The sequence below is a fragment of the Thunnus thynnus genome, chromosome 8 (assembly GCF_963924715.1).
Source record: "Thunnus thynnus chromosome 8, fThuThy2.1, whole genome shotgun sequence".
NCBI classification, from domain to species: domain Eukaryota; kingdom Metazoa; phylum Chordata; class Actinopteri; order Scombriformes; family Scombridae; genus Thunnus; species Thunnus thynnus.
The window spans coordinates 26,716,417-26,737,075 of record NC_089524.1 but is presented as its reverse complement, the minus strand read 5'-3'; the positions used below and the strand labels follow the sequence as shown (position 1 = coordinate 26,737,075).

Sequence of the window (20,659 nt, the reverse complement as noted above, 5' to 3'; positions counted from 1 at the left end):
TGGCCTGAAGCTGTAAAGTTACAGATGTTTCACCACTCATCAGAACTTTATAAGTTCTGTTTCAGGTCTGTTTAACTTTATAAGTTTCATTTTCACTTGACACTGGATGAATGAGATGAACCTTGACAAGTTTTCAACGAGTTATAATTACCAAATCTAAACCATCCTCTAAGGGCCACTGGGTGATGTGTGGGAGATTTGATGTGGGTGAGAAAAATGTAGAGGTTTTTCATCAGTTAATGACAGTCCACAGCCTGATACAGCAGAATAACTATTATTGTTAATAATTTGTTCAACTATCCATTCATGCATGTAACAAATTCTTGCAGTTTCAAACCAGCCAATTCATTCTGGGCCACGATCCCTGGTTTCAAGGGCAAGTAAAGGACATCCATGGCTGTATTGTGTGTGTGTGTGCTTTTTAAACAATAGTCAATGAAAAAGTATGTTTTTCAAAACTCTCCAATTGCTCTTAAAAGAAAAGAATTATTTGCACGAGGTCAATTTCATTCTTTTAGTTTGATCAGTCAGAGATTTCACTGACAATGATCCTAGAAGAATTTTACACAGATTAAACTCAGTTAATACTTACATGGTTAAAGTTGGGAGTAGATGTACATAGATGTGGGATAAGAAGGTTTAAGATGCACTTAGAAAAAACACATTATACACAAATTTACCAAAAATGTTTACTTTTTAAAGTTTTCTTCTTTTCTTGCTAAGTAATCTGATAGATCAAGGCTCATCTCATACTCACATGAAAGGAAAATTCATGCTTTAGTCTTTTCATTTGACGGGGTGACAGGCCCATCAGAGGGCAGTTTTTCACATGTCCAGTATGTTCCAGTTGATCTATACGGCTATGTTACTATTCTGCTTTAAGGTTGTATCCATTTGTTACCTTTACTACTTGACCACAAATTCTCTAAGTTGCCTGGCTGATCCTGCCTGCCTCGGCATAACTGTAAGAATGGCTCTAAACAAAGTATACTGCCTTTTAAATCTACCTACCATTTCCAGGTGTCTATATTTCTGTCCTGTTATTGCTGCTAAAACTGTCACACCTTTTCTTGGGTTTAACTCGGTAGAACTTTAGTGGAGGAGAAAGCAGAGAGTGGGGAGGATAAAAGGGAACAACAGTACAGTATGGAGACCCTACCACAGCGCTGACTTGGGAGCAGAGTTGGTTGTTAGCGAGTCTGGGGGTCTGATCGCGACTCTGTGTGTGGCCTTGACTGTTAACCAGGCCTGTCTGGCCCGGCAGTGAGGAGCTGATGAGCCTTTGCTAATTAAAGCCTGAGCTCCATGTCATTAGCTTATCTGATGAAGTGAACTAGAGAGAACATCGCCACTGGCTGCATTCTTCACCCTGGGGTCTATAGTTTTCACCTCATATATGTATGTGTGTGTATGTGTCTGTGTGTTTGCGTAACAGAGGAGGAAGTAAAGAAAGACCACCAATTAAAAATAATTGGGACTAATTTCATAAACACAGTGCAACAGGGAAAATATATTTAATCAGGCGCGATCATTAGACCAACTTATGCTCCACTTCCTCCTGCAACCAGCTCGGTGCTTTAGGGTCTGGGAGAGAGGGAATGAAGAAGAAACACAGGGAGGTATAAAAAGTGAAAAAGGGAGAAAGAGAGAGAGAGAGAGAGAGAGAGAGAGAGAGGGATGTGGAAATGGAAAAGGAAATGAAGAAAAACAAAGAGAAGAAAAGTTTGAGAAGTAAGCAGACGTGGAGTTGGTGGCCAGAGTTATGTGTGATCCCTTTCATGTCCCTCGACTGGCCCGTGTTGCCGTGCCAACCCAAACAGCGGCATTGGGGAGGTCCGACTCTCCCACTGCTCCCCTCTTCCTTGCCCCGTGCACACCCCACTGACAGGATGAATAACAAACCCGATGTAAGTCTGAGGCAGACAAACAGCAGAACATGACACGAAAGCACCGCAATTTCAGTTAAATTCACGTCTTTGCTCTAAAAGTTATTTAGCGACCTTCTTCCCTTCCACTGTCACTGCTGGCAGTAAATCACTATCATCACCATCTGGGGACTGGGGATTTCACATTCTCACTACTGGAGCTGTTCGCCCACACACTGACATAAGTATAGACAAACTATGATCCATCATACTGAGCTTGCTCTGTCCTAGGGTGAGGAATTAGGAACATTTGGGTTGGCCTGCTCTCTCTCTCTCAGCCCACTGTACCCCAATGCTGCGAGAAGAGGAGAAAAAAATAGAAAGAAGAGGGAGGTGGTTTGATGCTGCCCCAAAGAAAACTAAGATCCACCAGGGCTGACAGGAAACAAATCCATAAAGTAGTCTGACTTTAACTCTCTTTCGCTCTCTCACCAGCATCAGTGTAGTTACTGCCACAACTGAACGAGGGATTAACAGTAACTGCTTGGAGCTATTTACAACCTGCACACATCACACACACCACCCATGTACACCACAGACTGTCTGGCAGCGGCCAATCAGACTGTAGGTTTCAGGAGAGCAGTGGGTTCCTCATCCAATCCCAACGTTTGTTCTCCCTCTGCGGTGTTGCCCACGACCAATCCGGCTCTTTCCACATGTGGTGTTGGCTGTGGAGCGTTTGGTTTAAGAGCTCGTTTCCCAGTCTGCAATAAGCGCAACCATTTTCTTGGATAAATACTGTTCAACCCTTTAATCAAAGCCATACCCTGAGAAAACAATACACAGACATACTGTAGAGTATGAATGTTCATTTCGCATGCACAGACACCCACAGTAACGACAGAGTAACGACAAATACAAATGTAAAGGCATTAAAAAAAAAAGCTTCTTTTTCACTTGAAAACCAGAAACTGTGGTTAACACTTTATATTAGGACATTTCAAGGAGTCTGTTTTGACTACTCTGCTGTCTTCCCCGCTGGAAATACAAGAAAACTGCACATAGCAAAACAAATTTGTGTACTCACTGGGTTAGCTAACTGCTAACATGCTAGCCAGATAGGCTAGCACTAGTTAGCCACAATAACTCTCTAAGCTTCTCTCTACTCTGTCTGCACTGTGCTTTTAACTCCCCCATGTTATTTTATTAACCATTGCACAGTATTTCGTTCAATAAAAAGTAATTGAAGAAGGAAGATAAAGTTTTCCAAGCTTATGAGCTTAATAATCGTCAATTAGTAAGCTTGTTAGCTTAGCTGGGTCGCTGGCAGGACAATATGTTCACACTATTTATTCAAACGATGTGTTTGTACCATCGACTCCAGTCCCATAACTGTCTGCAAACCATTGCTCCTTTGTGGAGCAGTTTATAATTCGACAGAGGAGATAAACAAGGATGGTGCAACACAGCTAATAAGCTACAACACTTTCCTACATTTTTTCCTACTTTTGCTCTCTGCTCTCTCAAAGGTCAGCACTGTGAAGACAGCTTGATATATTATTCACAGGCACAAATTTGCAGATCAAAATTCACCCAAGTTAAACTTGATACAAAAAAATTTGAGCAGATTTATTTCACTCCCAAAAGCAAATCCACAGATTGTGGTGATTCCATTGGAATTTATCGACCGTGCCATAAAGGTGCATACCAACCAAAACATGGCCTGCTGATAAAAATGCAGTCAGCCTACTGGAAAACAGTTTCTTTAACGCACTCTATTTGGGACGTTCACCAGCTGTCCGCATTATAAACAATGTTTTAATGGAAGTTTGTTTCTGCACCAAAGAAAACAAAGGTCCACCAGGGCTGACAGGAGACATGTAATATCTACAGTGTAAAGTAGTCTGAGGAACACCAGTTTCCTGAAGATGTTCTTTAATTTAGTTCCCAGAAGGAGGTAGTTAGCGGGGTCGGGTTGTGTTTGCATTAGCCTATCCTGTCCTGCTTACTGTCCTAAACTCACTTGTCCTCACTTCTTCTCTCTGTTTCTGGCATTCTTGCTCATGTATATTGTTCTTGTGTTTCTGCACCCTGTTTGTGCATGCACTGTGTGTATCTGTGTATCCGCAGTGTTTTAGCTAAGCTCCAGTTGCTTACTGTAGCCAGGGGGAACAGAATAGAAGAATTTGTAAAAACATTGTTCTCATGGCGACCAGGTTTCATCCAACGTCTGGTTTCCATTTGAGTCCTTTAATTGGGGAGAATGTCACAATCAATGTTTTGCTCTGGATGCAGAGAGAGACGACCTCCCGCCTCATGTTACCCAAGCCAAGCACTTCATCGGCTGCCATAAAAACTCTTGCACAGACCCTCGTACGTGCGCGCTCACACACACACACACACACACACGCTCAGATTTTAAAAGAAAGGTGCACACACTGCTGAATTCCTCTGAATGGGCGAGACATGCACATGTGCACACACACATCATTTTCTCTGTCTAAAACACACCTGGCACACCATGACAGGGTAATTTCCAATGAAGTGTTTATAACAGAGAGTCAGGTTTTTAACATGAGCCACATCTCTCGGCCTGTGCCTGCCAAGAGGCCCCTCAATCCAAGCTGCACTTAGCCAAGTAGAACAGGAAGAGCGATAGACAGAGTATGAGAAGGAAAAGAGGGAGAGAGAGCGTAAAAATGAGCAAGAGGGATCAACAATCTTTATTAGTGCTTTACATAGATTTACCAACCCTATATATACTATAAGAGCCTATGTGCGATATGAGATGAAAACCCTAACAGCAGTGTATTATTTTAGGGTGTGTGCTAAGGTATGGAGCAGGCCATAACTAAAAGTAGCTCTAATTATGAACTATGTGGCAGGGGAGGAGACCGTGTGTGTACAGGCTCAAGGTTAAAGACGCTATTACTTTGGGAGGTACAGCTGGTTGTGGTGTGGAGGTAGATGGTTAATTCATCTTAAGAGCTGGCCTTGATGTGCTCTACCACACAGTTACCAGCTCAGCTACAAACTCAAGTGCTGCACGGAGGAACAAAGAAACCAGTACAAACACACACTGATGCCTATTAGCACCACACATAAAAGGTCTTTCTATACCTGCACGCTTTACAGGTAATTTAGGGGCCTTAGAGGTTAAAATGGAGGGAATGATGATCTAATTTCTCTATCACACTATTTCTCTTTCACACTTCTGCACATGCATGAATCTCAGACATTCCCACACTTGACTATTTGTGTAGCTGCTTGGCAAATTGTTTTGGCAGTGCACATTTTGTGTGTGTAGGTGTGTGTGTGTGCGTGCAAGGAGAGCAGGAGAGGGATGGGGTGTGAAGACTTTGATAAAAACCCTCCCATTAACAGGACTGGAGGTAGAGACGGGAAATAAACAATCAGCTGTTTCCACTCTCTCAGGCTAATTTCTCTCCTCTTAGACCACTGGCAAATGTGGATTACTTCTGGAAGTAATCATGAAGTTGAGAACACATTAACTCTCTCTCACCTGTGAGTTTTTGCAGCAAAGGGCTGAGTTCTGTCTCTTGGGTGATGACCAGGGTGAGCGCTCCTATCAGCTCCCTCTCCAGCTTGTCCAGCTCCTCCTCGTCCTCCTCGGCATCCCGGTCAGTGGGCTGCGCCTCGTCAGCGAGGGAGTACAGGTAGACCAGCAGGAGGATCAGCTCATCAGGCCCGCACTCTTCCTTCCCAAACCTCGACCCAGAGGCCATGCTGTCCTCGTCTCCACGGGGCTTCATCAAGGGCAGCAGCTGCCTCAGCACGGTGGGGAAATCTGAGTCTCCAAAAGCCTGTGACACCCGCACACAAAACACAAACACACACATGCATGAAAAACAGGTGGTTAGTCAGAAGATTTTTGCACCTTGTTGCATGTAAAGGTGCAATAAATTAGATTGCCCATAGCATAAACTAACCAGAGCCTGTATATCTGCAGGGGCTGGATATAGATGTTGATTGAAGGAATAGTTTGACATTTTGGGAAATTATTTAATTTCTTGCTGAGATTTAGATGAGAAGAATGACACCACCCTCATGTCTGTGCAGTAAATATGAATCTACAGCCAGAAGCCATTCGGCTTGGAAACAAGACTGTTAACGGGGAAATCAGGTTTGTTTAATCTGTACAAAAACCAAAGTGAAATGACTTGTGGTGGTTTTATTTGGGTTTCCAGAATGTTATTGTGCCATAACACCCCGTAAAACCACAACATGTAGGTTTCACAATTTGGGTTTTTGTACAAATTAAACAAATGACAATAGCTTCATATTTACCGTATAGACATGAGAGTGATATCGATCTTCTCATTTAACTCTCGGCAAAAAAGCCACTAAGCATATTTCCCAAAAATGTGGAACTATTCCTTTAAAACCAGTTACTTCAAGATGTTTGGCTGTGAAAATGTTTTTTTTCCAAACTGCTTTTGTGCTTGTCAATGGAGTATGCTGCTATGTACAAGAAAAAAGCCCAAAAAGAAGAGTAAACTGCGTTATGATGCAAAGAGTATTTATCATTTGATATCACATATTCATTAGTCTGTATTCTCACTGGTTGGTATCCTTGTCTCTGCTGTAAAAATACAGTAAGTGTCTAAATTATGAGCACTGTGTGAGTGAGCTCATCGTTCCATTCGCTAATTTTACAGCTCTGCAAATGGTTGAGGTAAAGCTTAATTTTGTTTCATTCTTTTGTTGGATTTGCATGGGTACTGAACTGCTTTCTCTCTCTCTCTCTCTCTCTATCACACAAACACGCACACATACACACAGATACACACACACACAGTCTGCCAACATTTGGGGCAATGTTTAGGTGCAGTGACCTGTTTTTGTGAGCCTGTCTGAGCAGGTCTGAATAGTCCCACACGATGGTTGAATTCTAGTCCAACATGCTGTAGATCACAGGACCGTTTACAGAACACTGGCCACTCTCATAACAAGGGTGAGCTCATAGACCTATAAAACAAGGGTGTGGAGCTAATCTGTCTGATGAACAGCATGAAAATTGAATGAAAAATAGGGCTGTAGGGGGGTGGGGGGATAGAGGCAATAGGGTCACAGAGTGGAGGGGGAAAGTAAAAAATTAAGTGGGGAAGAACAGGAGTTTAGGGAGATATTACAAGAGGTATTAAGCTTCAAATGATAGTATAAAGGGAATGATTGTTGACAGAGGACAGTATGTTTGTGTCGGATGTAGCTACAAATGCCCCTGTGGATATATTTCATTTTAACGAGGGATTCCTGTGTAAAGAGCTTTGTGTTCCTCTCACCAAGACAAACAGACTCTCTCTGCTCTGAGAATGAGGGGCTTTGGACCTTGTGGTGGGCCCACTGGGGGGATCCTGTGTCTGACCCAGAAGAACTCTTACGCTGAGCCAAAGACGCAATACAATCAGACCCAGAGACGGTGAGCCAAACCCGCAGAGCTGACTGACTGTCCCTCATGAAGCAGTGGCAGTAGAGAGGTCTCTTTGGAAAATGACTGTCCCTTACGGACTGTGTTTACAACACCAGGTCAACTTGGGTAACTCTGTGGACGTCAGTGATTTTCTGGATCGTAAACGCGAAGTTAAACTTAACGTTAAAGTGAAAGTCATTGCTGTGGCATGAGCAGACGCCGCCCAAAGTGACATCTGCATCACTTCCCAACCTGCGAGGTATCACGAGAACACACTCATGCTGGTCTGTTCGCTCCAACAAGGCCTCCTCCCCACCTCAGACAGAGCCAACCATTCGCCTCTGGGGGCCGTTCAAACACAATCTCGCCACACATTTTTCTTCTTAAACATTGTGAAATCAAATACCTCTCCAAGTTGCACTCATTCTAACTGCCACATAATGTTAGAGAAATTTCCATCGCTTGTTTTGCTGGCGGACGGCAGTGAGGAGAGAGAAACAAAGAAAATTAAGGGTTTCTTGTTGAAATGCGAACGGCTAAGTGCTTTCTCTTTCATCTCTCACTTTAGAACAACTTTTGATCTCATACGCTTCTGTCTCTGCATGTCCAGCAGTGTGTTCATATGATCTTTCAGGCTCTCAAAGAAGCGTGCCCACTGTCAACAAGTTACATTTTCATTTTGACCAGAGCTGTTGCCATGTAACTTTGGCATCAGAAGCTCTCAGTATGGGTCAGTGGAGAAAGGAGGAGCTGAAAGAAGAGCTCTGGAGGGACTCTCGCACATCATCTGTCAAGAGGTACTTCAGTTAAACCTGCCTAGTGTTACCTCGTGGGCCTCTGAGCACACGAAAAGCATACAGTATGTTCTTAGTTATAGGCTGAGTTGTAGTTCAGTTGTAGTTTTTTTGTCTATTGTTCTTCAACATGTGGTCTTAATTACTGTTTGACAGGTTGCAGGTTGGTTAGCATACAGTAGCTGCCTGGTAGTACAGCAGCTTTATCTCACTGCTGCCTGGCATACAACTAGTATTCATTAAAAGCAGGGCAATGATGCCTGACAAGCCTGTAATGATTTTTACCAACACAATCATCATCATCATCATCATTTCAGTATTTAGAAAAAGCCTGTTTAGATCATTATTGTTATTACATGCATTAAAAGAGCACTCAACAGATTTAGCATTGCACCTCTATTCCTCATATTTATCTGCTTATCTCTAGGCACTCCCTGTTGTTTGTGCTATCTGGTTGGATGCTAACTGAGTACTGCGTGCAGTGACGATAAAGTTAAATCTAATCTAATCTAATAACACTGTCCGGATGGAAAGACTAAAAAAAGTTTCAAAATGGAAGCAGGGTAACCAGATATATTATCTCGACTGCAGAAATTTGGTCGGAGATTCGGGTGTGTTATGCTAGTAGCAGCTAATGTTGCCTCAAGCAGATATCAAGAACAGTTAATAGAGGTCTGGTAACCTCACTTCTTTTTCACTCCACACACCAGATGCTTTTCATTTCAAACTTATGCACCAAAAGCTGTAAGCTAACAAAGTTATTTAGATTTTTATTTGACAGTTTATTGTATTTCTACTCAGTTTTAGCTATTTATTTTAGTCTTTTATATGCTTGGAACAGTGTCTAAAAGACTGCACCTAAATTAAGAAGGCTTAATCTGGATTTGGAAAATTGAATTTGAAATGGTAGCTTAAAGTAAATCTTTGACATTTATTCCACTGAACAATTGTATTTTATTTAATAACCTTGCAACTGCCATCACTAATCTCTTTAAATATCTATTGTTCTGTCAAAAAGATATCTGGTTTGTCTTTTTTGGTTCAAGGCCTCTTTCATCTTTCATCTTTGTGTAAATGCACCACAGTATACTTTCCTTAACCGTGTGTGTAAACTGTGAATATGTTTTCACGTGTGAGAGGAGACATGCACTGTAACTGGGTCCCTTCAGGAGATCTATAAAAGCTGCTGTCAGCTGCATGCCATGGCGCCAGAGCAGGAAATGGAGGTCTTTGGTACAGAACTGAGACTGAAGTGAGTGAAGCTGAGTGGGAAGACTGACTAAAGCTCTTTCCAGCACTGCAGCTACACTTAACAATGCCCGACTCACAGCGCTAGCACACAGGCTCACTGGAAAGGTGGTGTACTGTACCTCTGGGAACCGAGGTTTACAGGCTCATGCATCAATAATTTAACGCTTCAGAAGGGGCCCATTCAAGTGCATTTTTCTGCTAATACCTGGTTTATTTAAGGTAACTTTTTAAGGATATCGAGGATATAAGTACTTTCTACATCCCAGCATTCATATAACTTTCTAAAAATCCATCATTGCCCTTATGAAGTGTCCACTCTAAAAACAGTGCAGATTTAGGGGTGCTGAACTATAGCATTACTGCAGTAATAACAGGAAGCTAACATTATTATTATACGCCATTACTGAATCCACTACTCCTGCTGCCATGGCCTAATGTGACCATTACACACAATTATAGAATAACAATGGCATTACTCTATCAAAACAAAGCTAATTTCGGGGCTTGCAATTACTCAAATAAAGCCATTACCTTAGATTACTTGTCAGTTTCTTATTATGACACACTATTTCCCAAAGAAAAGCTAACTTTAGATAAAAATATACAACATAACACCTCTTTGTTCTCGGAATAGGCTCAGCAAATTGACTGATGCTGAATTTGTCGCTGGATTGTTGGTAGAAGACTGAAGCATCGCTGGCTTCTTGCTCAGGCCTTTGCACCAATCATAAGCTCCCCCTTGCATTATGTTCTGGTTTGAATCTGTATGCCAGTGATTGACAGATTACTGTTTGGCAATCCCAACCATCATGGGGTCCATAAAGGCTCAATCTCGCCCAATCACAGAGCCGGGCCAAACTCCGCCCCTGCCCAGCAGAGCCTGAACAGGAAACCAACTCCAGATGCAACCCCTGGAGGAAGGCGAGTATTTCAGATGCAGCACTGCGCGTTAACCAGAACCAGGCCTCACTTGCCTCGCTCCCTGCCTGCACAATGAACCTTTTTCTGGGCTCGACGGCAGGGGGAGGGGTGGGTAATGGAGGTGGGGGTCCTAGTGGGAGCACAAACAAAGTTGGCTATAGGTCAGTTGCTCTAGTCAACCGAAGACACCCTGGCCAGGAGTCAACTTACATGGATGTCAGACAGTTCATCATTACCATAGCAACCAGAAGAAAAAAAAAACTCATTTGCATTCTTTTGGAAACGCGCACACATGTGCTTCATTTGCAAATATGTAATCACATCCAATTTGCCTTCACAAATAACAACACGCAAAGCTGGAAGAGATAAAAAACAAAAATAAAAAGCATAAATCTTGCAGTTAAAAGACATCAACAAAACTTTGACTCTGAATTATGTACAGCAAGCTTAATATTGATTTGTAGTAGAACAGCTGGAAAACAAACAAGTATGAATTCAACCTCAAAGAGGCTGGCATGATTTAGAAAGTGTAAACAACACCAAAACTCACAGAGCAATATCACAAAAGGCTTAGACAGACATTTTGTAGATGACAGTGCCTCGTCTGAGCCTGCCAGCGCACTCGCACATGTACAGTATCTCTGCAGGGACACATGCTCATTGTAACCTGCAGTGATGACAGTGATGAATCCTAGAATGGGCTCACCGGAAAATTTCTGTTTATTAAAAGACGGAAATTTGCCTCAAGTTGAGCTGGAATGGAAAAATGAAGTTTATCTCTGGCTCTCTTTTTATACTCATTATTCTGTCTTGTGTGAAAGGTGTGGACAACGTATCCCGTCTTTAACAAGGAGAGAGGAAACGTGATTTTAAACACAAAGAGGAGCAAGTCCGCACACAGGTTCATATATATACTGATGAGAGGAAGATCACCAAGAAGTCAAATCACTCAACTTTGTGCAAAACTAGCTTGCATTTTATCCCCATATATCCGCATTTCTCTCTTGTTCCTTGTCCTTTTTTTTAAGAAAATGAATAATAGATGACTTTGAGAAAGTTTTTGTGTGTGTTTATATATCTGTCTTAACCTGAGGACAAACCGGAAGACTTTGAGAGTTTGCAGGGTACAGTCTCTTTTCAGATTTCTGTTAAGCGGCTGAAACAACAGAATCATGGTCCTGCTATGGAATCAAAACACATTTGCTATAATTTTCTGCAGCTCAATTACGAGGTGAGGGATTTCGAAACAGTACACGCTGCAACCTCAAAATGCCAACTGTGTGAGGTGCACTATTTTATATGATTTGGTCTGTTCCCACGTTCACTTCTTTGCCAGATCATCATCCAGGTGATCTGCTGACTAAGCAAAACACTGCTTGAATGCGCAGGGAAAACAGAGCTGGATTTACATTACAACAAATCTATTAATACTCAGTAAATGATGGAATGCACTGAATGTACTCCACAGCCAGACCACTACTCTGTGGCTTGTCCATCAGTCGGTTAACTCTTGCATGTCGGAGAAAACATAGACTTACACATAAATGGCTGGGGAGACAAGTAAGGGGGAAAAAAAAGAGAAAAGAAATGGCTACAGATAAGACTGTTTGATTGATTGATTGGACAGATTGCAGTGGATGGAAAAGCTCTTAAAGGTAAGGTGACCCCTGGTCTGGCTCCATCAGCCTGATGCCTGTTGTGTTTGTAGGAACACTGAGACATAAATCTTTCATTTGAAATGAGGCCTGAATTACCACACAGTGTGTGAGGTGGCTCTGTTTTGTTTCTGCCCAGCCGAGCGGCCTGGTTGCAGGTCTACACGCCGGACTGTCGGGAGGGAAATCAATGGACTCCTGCGCACAGAGACACACAGTTGAAGATCAGTTCACTAGAGGAGGGATGGATGTGCAGCTGCCTCTTTGTCAATACAGGAAAAAGCTTCCCGCTTTCACCTTTTATCTTCTTCAGTCACCTTCTTTAAACCGCTGTCTCCACATTCACACCCATGTATTGAATCTACATTTCTCTTTTTTTTTTTTCCCTCTTTGCTCAGCGTGTCAAAGGTTGGCTCGGTGCAAAGCTCGAAGCCTATAATTTAGAAGAGACGTGGGACCGATTCACAGACACAAACACACAGTCCCCGCACCCCGCCCTGTCACCGCCTGCCAGCCACATGCTGGTCACTGCGGCTGGACTCTGTCTGCACGGCACGCGACACCCTGCCTCCTTATCACACTCTGCCTGAGACCCGATACGCTGCTCGTTGGAAAAAATGAGCGAGATAGAAATCGTAGGAGCTTTAATATGAAAAACTGTACTAAGGCAGTATACTCCAAGTGTTTGGAAACATAGGGGGATTAATGAGGCTTTATTTTTGCCACATAGGCTGCAACAGATTATGGCGTAATTCACCAGATGAGAGTTGCTCTGCAGCCACAAACCCCAGGGCCATGTAAAACCTCCCGCACTTTTCTCACACTGAGAGAAACTGAATCATACGCATCCATGAGCAGACACACACACACACAGACACACACAAACACACACCCTCTGATACTGCCAAAGACAGTACATTACATCTACTACTAATTGACTCAGGAGGCTCCAGCAGGGAAAAAACATCCTGAGGTAAACAGACGGTTTCTAGACGAAGCACAATGCAAGAGCCACAATTTATCCGATGGGATTCAAAGCAAAACAATTGGCTTCAACATTGTGCTGTTGCTTTATTTCATTTTTCATCGCAGCCAATCAGAAATACGATACGGGCATGATACAAGAAATCACTTTTCTTTTCTTGTATCTTTTTGTCTTCTTTAAATGAAGAAACGTGTGGTGTGAAAGATTAAAGCGGCCCATCTGATTCCAGTTTCTGTCTCACACATGGAGAGGAGGGCGCGGGGTGGTGGGGGAGGAGGAGGAGGAGGTGGGGGTGTGTGTGTGGGAGGAGGGGGGGGGGTGGCATTGGCTTGACTGGCTGGAGTTTGGCTTGAATTGCTGGAAGCAGACTGAAGGCAATTTTGTAAGTGTGACCGATTCTTGTTTTGAGCTACTGTGCATAATTAAGGTGATGAAATATGCATTTTGAAGAATATACGTGTATATTTGCATTAGAGGGAAATAAATATTTTATTTTGCATGTGAGACATGTTATCCAGGGCTTGTGGAGACTTTCAAACATTGGGGGGCACTGTTGCACCACGCCAAGTCCAGCAACGGTTGATCCCGGCCTGCACAGATTGAACCACGTTTGCCTGTCTCTTTCTCTCAAAAACTCCATCCTTCCATCCTGGAGCAGAATTCAATAGACAGGAAATAGTCTGGAGTTGAAGTGCTGGATATTTTTAAACTATTAGCTGTACGTTAGGTGTGTCATGGCTGTGGCATTGTGAATTCTGCATTGCTGACCTCAGCTCTGTCCGTGCCATCATTTCTAACCTGGCAGCGTGTCATCACAGGCTGCAGAGCTCTATCGGGGTACTGTCTCAAAGTTTGAATAAAACATGAAATTCATCAGGAAAAACCCCAGAGCTGTGTCACCAACTGATGTACTCAGATTTGCGTCATGACTCTGAGACACAGCTGTTTTGCTCGCTGTCTCTCAAAGGAGGAGGGTTATGTGTATGCGTGTGTGTTTGTCTCCTATTTTCTTGTGCTACATGTGAGAGAGAGGCAGGGCTTCTTCTCTGACCCCCCGCATTAACACAGAGGTCACAGAGGTACCTCTATATTTATGTGAGTACATGTAAATTAAAAAGAGGTAATGTGCACATCTGTGCTAAATTAAAGTGGTGTTAAGCTTTCGCAAGGGAGGACTGTGTATTTAGATGAACATGTGCGAGTGTTTGTGTGTGTGTGTATTTTTTTTTTTTGGTGTAAATATGGTCCACATCATAATCTGGACTGTCCCGCCAACCTGTATCTCTATCAGAGACACTGACAAACACGCCTACACATGGCTGCTCTTCCCCAAACATTTATAGAACACTCATTACAGACACGGGAAATGGAAAACAACTAATCTCCCTCCATTTCCTCGCAAATGCGCACTTATACACACACCTGGCTGGATTTAGAGATGAATTATGTTCAAAATAGCAAATACTGGAACATGTTAACTAACATCGCATAAACAATAACAACAACAACAAAAAAAGAAAAAAGCAGGAAGAAGAAAAGCAAACAATGAGAAAAAAAAAAAAGAGAGGAGGATGAGGAAAGATAGAGAGGAAAAACAGTAATGAAGTTTGGAATGATGGGAAGAGGATGAAGTGAGACCTCCACTGAGAGATATTATCGGCGCAGTGATGGTGGTGTGAGTGTGTGCTGGGTCACGTGATGCTCCCCGATGACCACATGTGTGATGTGACTCAGAGCAATGTTCTATTTACCAGTCAATTATGATCGACGTGATTATTTACTGTCTGAGCTGGGGCTAACATAAGGGGTCTCTATGGAAATAGAAATCCCCAAAAAAGATGACATGAAGGCCTGTAGCACACACACGCACGCAGTCCGTGTTTCCATCACTTCAGAGGACATTACATTGACTTACATTCATTTCCTGGAGACTTATCCTAACCTTAACCATAACCACTACTTGCCTAACACTAACCCTTACCGTAACCTAATTAAATAAAGGCAGTTCTGGGTAAGGAGGGATATTCTTCCATCCTTGTTTAACTGGAAACCCCTGCTTCACACAAAAAAGAGACTGGAGTTAGGAAATAGAAGCCGCAGCGAGGGGTAGTGGTGGCTGGGAGAGAAATCTTTAAAAATAAACATTAAGAGGTGAAAAACATGTTTATGTTCTTTCTTTTATTATTTCAATTGTATTATCTATTAGGACCTGAACTTTAAATAAAAAAAATAAAAAAAAGGGTTTTCACAGATGAAGCCCTGTTGTATGATTACATGTATTATTTTAACACAGTGACTCCTCCCTCAGCATATCAGAGCGGTGGGCCGTGAAGAGAACGCTCTTTCTGTGAGTAATCTAAGACCTGAGACAGAGGGTGGCATTCTGCGCACACAGCAGTCCTCTGTCACACATACAAACTAGCGTGCCACTGCTAACACAGGTCGTATGGAGGCACGCTTGTCCCCACCAAAACACTACGAACCCAGTCTGACTGGAGCACACACACACACACACACACACACAGATATACTGGCAACAGAAGCTATATATGTGTGCACTTATGTTTGCTGATGTGTCATGGGGGGAGCTGGACACAACATGCAGGCCAGAATGAAAGAGAGCAAAGATATACAGCGATGCTTTTGCAGACAACATGTCTGCACACTAACACCATTGCCCTGCATGAATTCCATCTGTTATAACACTTTGAATATCAGAGGATTTTACCAGGATCTCCTTTTGGCAATTCATTTGAGCATTGACCCACATTTCAGGGAAGTGGCAATAGATACAAAGAATGACGGGGCAAAGGGAGAGTTAGGAGACGGAGTCAGGATGGAGACAGACAGAGGGATGAGTACATGGCGGATTCCTTTTGCGTGTGAAAAGAAAACACGGTCCTGGTCTGCCGACAACGGTTCGACAAACAGGCTGAAAAAGAACAATACAAACAACAACGCCCAGGGTTTCTACTGCACAAACATTCCCATAGCCTTAAGCCCACAGCTCAGCTAAAAAACACTACCAGGAAGGGCAATGAGACAAGCTTAAACCATTAATACAGCCTAACACCTCTTTCTTAAAAAAAAAACCCAAACTTTTTCTAGGACCCACTACATCACTCTCCCTATTATTGTCTCACTCTTTCCCAGATTTCTTAACCGACCCAAGTGCCTCCCACTCTCTCCCTCTCATCGCCTTGTTTGTGAAGGCATAACTCTGCTCTGGCAAAAATCACACAGACTCTTAAAACTATCCTGACGTGATAAAAACTCCTCCAAGACTATCATAACTTGGAGAAATAATAACTTATATCTTGGACACAATCAGAATGGCTAGATCTCAAAAGTACTAAGAGTATATAAATCTAATCAAGTAACGGCTCCGCTGAGGTTTTTGAAAGAGAGTCTTGTAAGATTGGGGGCTGATTGGAGGATTGCTACACCAAACCAAAGCAAAAGCAAACTCCATTTTTCTAGCTCATTTCACCCTGTTTCAATCCTCACCTTATCTCCCTGGGGTCTAATGCATCACCTACATTTCCCAGAAGTCTTGGGTCACTAACTGTGATCCCCGCACACATCAAGCATCCTCCTTAACAACCGGAGGGCAACGGGCTTGACGGTGTTTCTCTCGCACTTTCTGACTTGCCTTCTGGGATCATTTCTCTTATGGTGCTAAAATTGCTGAGTTCTTTCTGAGTGTTCAGATTCTCAGTCAACTGGCGGTCTCTAAATGTTGGCGGCTGCTTCCAATGCAATTATCTCCCTGCACCCTTTGGGTCCATACTTCAGCCAGGTCTTGCATTTCAATGAAGACAGCATCATTGACAATCCCTGACCTGTATTCTTAGTTAAAGATGACAGCCGTGCCATGGAGGGTACGACGTTTGCCCGGCCACTCTGATAAGTAATGGTTATGATGTCTGGCAGTAAATCCTCAGACGCCCCCCGCCTGTCCCTTTGTACACCGTGAAAATGTCTCTCTTCCTCATCCTCTCCCATCGTTTCTGTCCTTCCTGAACAGATGGTAAACACATCACTAATGTCTTGTCTGTCTGTTTGTCTATCCTGTGATGCAGCGCAGAGCCTTGCCGCTAAACAAGGACTAAACACATCACACTAGCAGAGAGGTACCGCTTCTCCAAACACCACTAAGACCATGAGAATTACAATGTCATTGTGCGCTTGACAGTCTAAGTGCTAAAGTACCACTTAGCTAATATTATCCATTTATTTTTTAACTTTAGCTTGACCACTGGTTGTTGGAAAAGTCATTTTCCCGTAACTACTGTATACACAAGCCTGCAGTTTAGTCTCACGCCAACAGAGAGAGGAAGGTTATTTAACAAGGAAACGTATTTAAATAGACAGAAACTGTGGTATAAACAAAGCAACACTTGTGAACGCTTCATTGAATCATACAGTGGTTGAATGTCAGTTTAATGACATATTGAATGATTGGGTGAGATGAAGAGTTTATTGACTTTTATAAAAGTTAACTGATGTGTAGAGATGGATTAGCAAAAAGTCTATACAAGAAGGTGTTTGTAATAGTTTGGCCAACTCCTTTGACATGAATTGGTTCGGACTAAATATTGCAAACAGCTTTCACCATAATGCCATGTAATGCAACATCACCAAACACTACAGCCTCCAAAATGACCGCAGAGCTGAGTCAGCACCTCTCCAACACAGTCTCAACACAAACTGAAAATGATAGGAGTGTAAGATATATTGCAGGGCTGCTGCACTGGTTTAGATTAGATTAGATTAGTTTTAGAGCGGTAAAGTACACCTACTGTAACTGGCGACTCAGTGTAGCTCGGGGAAAAATATTTGATTTTCATCAGTCATGTATAAAATCATTTTATTTTGTAACGTATTATGACACGTGGTGGAATCAGAATGTTGGAACGAAAATGCTTTTTGTTCAACTTTTCAAACGAAATTAATAATAAACAAAGTATGAGCGAAGTCAGCCAACTGCAGCCTGAAATGCAAACTTGCCAAAATAAAAAAATATGGATTCTGCAGTTTAACCTCTGTATTATTATGCTTTAGACAGGATGTGGAGCAGTGGTTAGTGCAGTGTGAATGAGTACATCTGAACTTCTGATCCTCACAGCCAGATGTGCAGTATGCATTTAATATGTCATTTGAGGCAATGCTTCATATTCTCTACAATCTACTCTTATTAACCACAATAAGCAAGCTTATGACACTTTAAACACAAACAGGGCCACCCAAACTGAACTCACACACATCAAATCATACTCGGTATTATTTATTATGCCTTTTAAAGACACAATATGCAGCATGTAAAAGGCCATAAAAGTCGCCACTGTCATTAGCCTCCCTCTTGCTTAGAAATATGAGAGGAAAAAAGACATTGTTGGTGTGATGTTTAGACACACGGCGCTCAGAACACAAAAGACATCACGCCTGCAAACATGAAACGGAGAGCACGTAGCATCTTAAAAAACAGAAGAAACAAAACAGAAGAAAAGAAGAAGTGGGGTGGAGAAGATGGGAGAGTTAAGGAGCGGGAGATTGGGAGGAGGGAGGGTGAGGGGGCACATGGCGAGCGTATGAGAAACCTCCTCCTCCTCCAGCCCCTCCATCTCTCCTCTCGCTCATAATTAGCGGTTCGGCGTCGGTGCTCGTTTTGGGTTACTTTCATTCCTTTTCTTATTTCCATGAAAACAGCAGTGGGACAAACAGGCCCACATGTGTCTCCGAGTACACCAGGCTTAGAACAATAGAAGAAGAGAAGTGGGGCATATGAGTTCACTCCAGATGAAAGCTTTAGCGGGAAAACACAGGAATTAGTGAGGTTTTCCCTCACATGTTTTCAAATCAAGTTTTCCTATTGGATAAAATGTAGTGTGGAGGGCTGGAACTGCTTAGTTTTGGCTTATACACCATGACAGGCAGTGGAAACTTTTTGACGAAACTCTGCAGGCCTATCATAATGCACTGTTGTACAGTACAATAACCTACACGTTCAACAAATTCTATGAATTTATATCATATGTTGCTCTTTCTGTGTGCTATATCCAGAAAACACGCTATCAGTCTCTATTTGTCATAATTGCACTAAACATATCCAGTATTTTGGCAACCGTTCTAAGGAATTTCTAACGAATCCATTTGCAAATATTTTGTTGACGCATACATGTTCACATCAGCCGCTCTGGTTTCAGTCTCTTTCAGGATACTTCAGCATGTGGCTACAGTCTTTCTCGCTGCCGTACCAGATGCACCCCTCTGCTCCAGAAAAGACTACAGATATAATGAGACACATTTCCTCAAATCAACACAGGACCAATTGAATTAATGATGAAAGATAAAAGGGTTGGGGGGGGGTGGGGAAAGAGAGACAGACTCTTAAAGGAGAAAAGCTGTAAGAAAAATACATTCAAAACCAAGAGAAAAGAGAAAATACTAATAATATGGAGAGGGTGATAGAAGGACATTTAACTACCTCCAGACCCCAGCAGAGAGCCTGAGGGTATCTCCCCTAATTCTCTGCACCCTGATGTCAATCACATTACGAGGGGAGAGGAGTGGTCCATTCCCTACAACTCCTTCCGCAGATGAGTTTAATTTCTAGCTCATACAAGATGATTCCAAGAACAACAAAAGGCAACCTTGCCAAACACACACAAAAAAAGAAGGGAAGCTGTATGCAGTTTTTTCATCCACATAGCTCCTAACAAATGCAAATACCAGTTCAAGTTGAAAGCTGAGCTCAAAACCAGATACAGCTAATGTTGTCACAACCTATAAACATTTAAAGTTAGAGCAGGCTGGGGTCTGTACGCTCTGGTTGCTTGAATTAAACAAAGTGTCCTATCCCAACCAATAGGCCCCAATGACTTTGAGATGCTGCTGGACTCGTCCGTGAACTCCTCAAGCGTTTAATCAAATAAAGCCTTCTTTTAAGGCCAAAGGTCCCTGAAAGATCACACAGGTGATGCCGTAGGTTTGAGTTGTTATTGCTAGCATGGCATATCCATTTGACACGCTAGTTTCCAAACACTGTCACAGGGTGGCACACTCACTTAGCTGGTAATGAAGACAACACTGACCCCGTCATTGATACACATATGAAACAAATGGTGCCGCACACCTGATCATACACTCAAACCACTTGGATCCAGCCTCTTCAGCTATGTGGTTACACATGGAGCAGTGCCCCGGGGAACTATGGGTAATTAATGACAGAGCGAGGGTAGTAAGAATCTGTCTCTGATTGACCCAGTTTGACCCTCACTGCTTAGTTGCCATAGTGACAGGTCAGTCTCGTTCCCTCTGGGTGACCGGTCGAATCCCTGGGGCGACAAGGTGGTCTGCAGGGTGGGCGTGAGTGAACAGAGGGGGGGGGTGGAGAAGAGTAGGAGGTGCAGACTGAGGTTTCAGATACGTACAATTGCATGCTATACCAAAGAGGAGTCCTTGTCCCACCTTTGCTTCACGACCTAAGGGGATCACTCCCACTTCCCCCACTTTACCCCATTCATCTCCATCTACAGATCTTTGCAAGTCTTTGCCCACCCTTAGCAGTAGGGGGCACTACCAATCTACTGTGTCCCCAAATGTGAGTCAGTAGGAAACTTTTCAAAGAAATTCCAAGAGTTCACTGTCCACTGGTTCACAAGGCTGAGCATTCATCATCACTCAACCAAGCAAAGGAAAACTGTCATTCGTCCATCTGCTGCTTTCAAAGCATACTGACTCTGCGAGGACTAGCA

At 42.8% G+C, this 20,659-nt stretch overlaps 1 protein-coding gene across 1 annotated transcript in view; it reads right to left on the bottom strand.

Moving 5' to 3' along the window:
* scfd2 (sec1 family domain containing 2) overlaps positions 1-20,659 on the bottom strand; it is an 87,577-nt gene that overhangs the window by 44,314 nt on the left and 22,604 nt on the right. Inside the window, exon 5 of the mRNA XM_067597599.1 lies at positions 5,389-5,689. Within this exon, the coding sequence (XP_067453700.1) occupies positions 5,389-5,689 (301 nt within the window). The remainder of the gene's footprint in view (positions 1-5,388; positions 5,690-20,659) is intronic.